This window comes from Cyprinodon variegatus, unplaced genomic scaffold (genome assembly GCF_000732505.1).
Source record: "Cyprinodon variegatus isolate N-32 unplaced genomic scaffold, C_variegatus-1.0 Scaffold561, whole genome shotgun sequence".
Lineage (NCBI taxonomy): Eukaryota > Metazoa > Chordata > Actinopteri > Cyprinodontiformes > Cyprinodontidae > Cyprinodon > Cyprinodon variegatus.
In genome coordinates, this window is record NW_015151014.1 from 231,035 (window position 1) to 237,488 (window position 6,454).

Sequence of the window (6,454 nt, forward strand, 5' to 3'; positions counted from 1 at the left end):
TTTTTTTTTTTTTTTCTTCTGTTTTTCCTCTTCTGTTCTATTTGCATTGCAGTGTCCATATAAACTGTAAAACTCCCTACATAATTATAATAAAGCCATTTATATGCATGAAACAAGTGGAGCATTATGGCAATTGCCATACTGCTACACTTGTGAAAGTAAAATCTGTTGGGCTCTTTTTGGCATCAAAACATTTATTCTTATTGCCACATCGCCACACAGGACACTGTTAAAAAAATACTGGATATGGGCACCTAGGAGTCATTTATTCAACCATGAACTGATCTGTATTAACAATTTGTGTAAAGGCTCAGAACAGAGGCAAGAGGCAAGATAGATTGTAGAATAGCTTAAAGTGTTTATTGAAACAAGCAGAATGGATCTGCAGTGGCAGCTGCAGCGGCTAGGGTGTCTGGGGCAGGAATGTGTATCGGAGAGAATCACAGGATATGATAATCTGTCGAAGGATGTTTATGAGCAAGTGAGTCACTAACCTGGTTTGAAAGTTCAGTCCATGCCCAGCGGCCCAGCGGACGCTGCCAGATCCAGACGTGGGATCCTAGAAGGCTGCAGAGTTGACAGCAGATAAGATCCAAGCTGACGAAGGAAGGCAGGATAACCAACAGGGTGAAATCAAGAGGCAGATCCAGATTCATTCTACAGAATAATCCAATAGAAGTCCAAAGACAGGCCAGGCAAACAGATCATACAGGGGCGGGCAGATAGGCTCAAAGTTCCAAATACAGAAATGGATCAGATTCAGGCAATCAGAACCCTATATAAATGCTACAGACCTCTCAGCACCTAAGACTCAAGATAAATCTGACACAGGTGGCTGGAACCAAGGAGTTTCAATAGAAGCGGGAGCAGGTGGATCAGGTGAGCAGTGGATGAAAACTGGGCAGAGCTAGACAGATGAATGAAATGAGCAAATTAAGCCAGCCATTAGTGCCAAGATCGTGACAATTTGTTCTTAAATAGAATATGTGGCCATCTGTCAAACAGCTGAAAGTTCCTCCACATCAGATAATGGGACAGGGCAATCATCCTACTGTACAAACCTAATAATGCATTGCAATAGCCCCCATCCAGCCTGCTGCCTGACTGAAATAAGCTGTGCATTTAGAAAATACATTTGCTGTAGGTTGTTCTGCAAGTCATTAAGTACGTAGTACTTAGTTCTTCAAACACACATTTTCTATTTCAGTTCAGGAGAGTATAATATTTGATCATTTACCCTTGAGGTGAGATTTAAATCATAGTAGAACTCAAAAAATATCAACTTTATGATTGCAGTGTTGGTTTTCCACTCTTGGGAAGCTAGATGATTGATTTTACCCTTGTTTTTGCTTAATTTTCCAGGAGCTCATGTGAACCCTGCTGTCTCAATAGCCATGGTGATTTTGGGGAAACTTCCTTTGAAGAAATTCCCAGTGTATGTGGTGGCACAGTTCCTTGGAGCATTTGTTGGTTCCTGTGCTGTCTTTGGTTTATATTATGGTGAGTTTAATTTAGAATATGTAATAAAACAAAGAGCAAAGAAATATCACACATTATGTCTATTTTTTTTTTATAATAAATGGTTTTGCATTACATTTGCTGAACTAAAATTCCCCCTCTTCAGATGCTTTGATGGACTACACTGGTGGAAAACTCGAAGTTACTGGTGAAAATGCAACAGCCAACATTTTTGCATCTTACCCTGCGAAACATCTCTCACTGCTAAATGGGTTTGTAGACCAGGTGAAATTCAAAACACATTTCTTCAAAAGTAACTTCTCGATGTAAAGACACAAATAAGCTAAAATGTTTAAGTTATAATAAGCCATTTACCAGAAAGATGCACTTACACAAAAAACTGAAATAAATGACTACAAATACATTTTTTGGACTCCTTCTAAAAAAAAAAAAAAAAAAACATTAGATTGAAAAAAAATTAATATTTTTTGAATTATTTTCTAAAATGTATCCGTCTATCCATGGTGTATTGCAATGTTTACGTTGGGAGGTGAAGGTCAGATGCATTTGCTGGCTTGTCAAGCACAGTACTACTGTGCGCTGATACTTTTGGCCATGTGTGAGGTCATTCATCTCAGTACTAAAAGTAGAAATCTTTAACTGGACCTCGAGCTGCTTTGGTTCTAAGCTCCTGCTTATTGAATTTTTTTCTAGAAAGAAGATTCTGAATTTCCTTTTCTCCTTAGAGCAGTTAAGACATTTGCAGCTGTCTCTGACTAAGGGATGACAGTGAGGGCCTGTTAAACATATTTTTTAAAAATGGCTACTCAGTTAAGGTTGGTCTATATCTACAGCCAAGGAAGGTAACTTAACATGTTAAACAGAAAAAACAGGATTGTCATTGTAATGAATCAATAAACATTACTCATGTTATAATGGTTACTCACCACACAAAAGGCAATGGTAAAAGTGGTAAAAAAAAAATAAAAAAAATCTCTAAAGCTCATGGTTGACCAGTTACACATGATTTTCAGTGTGTGATCCTTTTTGCAGTAAATATACATTTAAAAGCTTTTGCACATCTTTACCGGGTTGTTGACAAGGTACGGCTTCTCTCTCCAGTTTAGTTCTTAAACCTCTTTAGGTCATTGTTTTGCCAAACGCATCTGTTTTATACATGTAGGCAAAGTAGAATAAAGGCACAAATCAAAATAACATTAGATTTCCATTATGGCGAAAGCATGACATATATTCTTTCGTTACAACTTTTCATCATAATGATGCACCTATCTTAATCCAGTCTATGTTTTTTTTTCTTGCATCATTCAATCACAACTGTAAACAGCATCACACTTACCAAAATGGTCAACCACACATTTTTTAACCCTCTGAGCAACAATCTGAATCACTCTTATGGTATTTTCCTTAGCATAATGTTTTTTACACTATTTTAGAAGCTTTCTGAGAGGACTCTGAAAATCTTTGTAAACACAGACCCATATCATTTGCAGGTCAAAACTTTAGCAAAATATGCTTTTCTTGTCATTATGACTCATTATTAAACTGTCATAAAACGGGACAGATAGACCCAGTATTCCAGGTGAGACAGCCAGTAGGAAAGTTCATAATGATTATTAAACGAAAACAGAAGCACGTTGCTGAAGAACTGCAACCGCAGCGACTGCAGGTGTGGGGCGCAACCCATCACTGATTCTGTAGAGAGAAACACAGGTAAGTGACCACGATCATCTTAACAGAAGATGATAATTAGAGTGAGTCACTTACCTGGTTTAACAGTACAGTACAGTTCACTCAGAAACAGCAGATCCGGGTTCCAGGAATCCATCAGAGTGCAAAGGCAGGTTCAAAGTCCTGTGCGTCGAGCTTCCAGCTCTGACAGAAACGCACCTTGGAGGCAAAATCCAGCAGGAGTCTAACAGAGATTCAGGCGGGCAGACCAGACAGGGCCACTGGATGAAAGGGAACGGAATCAGGAAAACAGAATCACTAGGGAAATGCTGATACGCTCTCACCACTGGTTAGAGAAATAGCTCGCCTGAGGACACTGGCTTCAGAATAAACTCCTGACAGGAAAAGGGACAACAACCCTGGAACTAACTAAATTTAACAAAACAGACTGACCGGAGAAACAGAAATCAAACAGGGAAAAAACAATGATCCACCCTGATAGCTGGAACTGAGCCCAATATAAGGGAAACCAGCAGGTGGATGAGATGAGTGACAGTTGGGAGCTGGAGAGGGTTGAGCATTTGAAAGGCATGAGTAATTATGTGAGCTATCAGTGCAGATCACTTTTTGAACCCTTATTTTTACAGACATAGGACAAAAGAAGGTATTAGTGTTTTCAATCATGTTCTCGTGCTGCAACAGATGCTTCATTTTTAAGATAAAGGTTCCTTAAGATTAGACAGTCAAATCATTATTTCTATTTTCATATTATTGGTGAATTTTTGTATTATTTAGCAAATTAATCTTGTATTTCTTTCTAGAATCTGCACTTGAGAAATATATTTTTATTACAGGGAATAATGGAAGTCAAGAAACTGTCATAAAAACCATTAAATAAAGCTTTGCTGGTATTTTTACAAACACTTAATCTTTTTTTAATTTGATATAAACTGTCTGCTGAACAGCTTTTAATGTTTTACATGGTTATGGTTAACACTCTAAGCACAGACCAGTACCAGCCAAAATTCCCACAAGTGGGCTGTTATTTACTCACCTGCCATTTGGGGGACTTCTGTTTCTGGTCATTTTGAAAAAAATAAAAAATAAAATAAATATTTCATTTTACTTTTAAACTCTGTTACCATAATATAACTGAAAATCTAGCTTTTGATTACTTTTTAAAGACATAGCCAAGAGGGGTCCTGGATCTCTCAGAATTGACTACATATAAAAGTGGGGACCTCGTCAAAAAAAAGAAAGAAATGCAGAATAATAAAACAGAAAAATGCTAAGTAATATTAAAAATCATATGAAAATTGCATGTGTTTACATCTATCCATCAATCTTCTCCCGCTTATTCTGTCAGGGTCACGGTGGGACTGGTGTCTATCTCAGACAGTCTATGGGTGAAAGGTGGGGTAAATCCGAGATGTGACGCAGGGCATCAAAGAGACACACAAATGCTGTCTTCACTTTTGGTGGTTGAGTCTCCTGAAGGACCCGGCCTATCTGCACTGGGTTCTTCGAAGGCTTTGAAAATAAGGAAGCCGGAAGAGTTCAGCTCCAAAATAGAACAGGTCTAGCCTTCTCCAGCAGTCACGGCACTTCAATCAGCGTGAGCTCTCTGATCTAGCAACCGCGACAATTGACTCACAAAGCATGCAAAGAATGGATGCCGAACTTCTTACTGCTGTTCTGTGTGCTAATTACATTTTTGAGGAGTTTCAGTAGCAGTACCATCGTCGCAGATGTCAGATTTGGAGTCCCCTCACTGCACAGATATTGGAATCTAAGCTTAAAAGTCAACCAAACCCATTTGCACAGGGACAGATAGAACCGTTTCATAAACCAAACATTAACCAAGACATATATGACTCACTAACCTATTGAATTAACTACTTTCAGTCGCAATAACCAACAGGGCTGGCTTGCTTGGGCTCCCAATGTATCACGGGATACCCTGGGCCACAAAGGATACAGCTCTCCTTTCCTTCGGACAGACTAAAAGAAGGCTGCATATGAAAGAGTCTTTGAAATGGTATAGAATGATCAAACTGACCAAACTCTAAGGAAAACTTCTGTGTCAGACAATGTCCTTATATATATATATATATATATATATATATATATATATATATATATATAGGTTAAGCTGTCTTATGCAGTGTGAAACAGGAATAGAGACCCCTTAATAGGCTTAGAGAAACACAGGGCGTAGGTCATCGCAGCAGAGGAGAGGACTCAAAAACATCCTGTCAAAAAGCACATTAAATAGCTAAAACAAGCTTAGAGGGTGGGTTGGCCACAAGGGCCACTGCCCTTGTCAAACACTTCAAAGATATCAATAGATCCAAATATCTTTTCTTTTACTAATGTTCCCTAAATTCTAAGAAAATTTTTTTTAACGATCCTTTGATTCTGCTTTGAAGGTCATAGCAACTGGTGCTCTGATTTTGTGCATCCTGGCCATCACTGACAGGAAAAACATCGGCGCCCCAAAAGGCATGGAACCACTCTGCATTGGCTTGATCATAATGGCCATCGGAGTTTCTATGGGTCTGAACTGCGGCTATCCCATAAACCCTGCACGAGACCTTGGCCCACGATTCTTCACCGCTGTGGCTGGGTGGGGCACTGATGTGTTCAGGTAAGTATATGTTTTATTTCATTGGAAACTTATAGAAAAATGCTCTTTGTCCTTCCCCATGAAGAGTAGCACTTCCAGCACCAATTCATATGAATTAATATTTTAAACACAATACATGTTTTAAAAATGACTTTGAGACTTGGGTTAACAAGAACAGCTTTCCCACATATAAATATGAAATATTTAAAAAGTTCAATGCCAAAATAGAACCACTGCATGTCTCCCAGGCTTAAACCTCAAAGCTGCATGCAGCTACTATTATTTTCCTTTTAGGTTATCAAAATAATCATCTAAGCCTCAAAAATAGACCTCATGATTGTAATTCCATTTGCTGTACACACTGTGATCACATTTTGTACATAAACAGCTTAATTAAGTGATGTTTTCTATTTCAAAAGCTTTGTAACTAAAGATGCACCTACAGATTCCTCCATTAACAACACTCCCTCAGAAGCAGGTGTAAAGATAAGGTTTATGTAGCCTGACATAGTCCTACTCAATTCTAGTCAGAATATGAGTCTGATACTGCTCCATAGAGCTGTGATTATGGGGCGTGTTTCGAACGAACCAGGAAAAAAATGCCTCTGCACTCAATTGGATAGACCTACAACCAATAAGAGCAACGGAGGGCGTGATGTATGTTAAGAAGTGGTTAGTTGT

The 6,454-nt window shown here is 38.5% G+C and overlaps 1 protein-coding gene across 1 annotated transcript in view; it reads left to right on the top strand.

Annotated features, from left to right (window-relative positions):
- aqp9 (aquaporin 9) overlaps nt 1-6,454 on the top strand; it is a 34,354-nt gene that overhangs the window by 22,701 nt on the left and 5,199 nt on the right. The window contains exons 3-5 of the mRNA XM_015391805.1: nt 1,363-1,500; nt 1,625-1,743; nt 5,577-5,794. Coding sequence (XP_015247291.1) covers nt 1,363-1,500; nt 1,625-1,743; nt 5,577-5,794 — 475 coding nt within the window. The remainder of the gene's footprint in view (nt 1-1,362; nt 1,501-1,624; nt 1,744-5,576; nt 5,795-6,454) is intronic.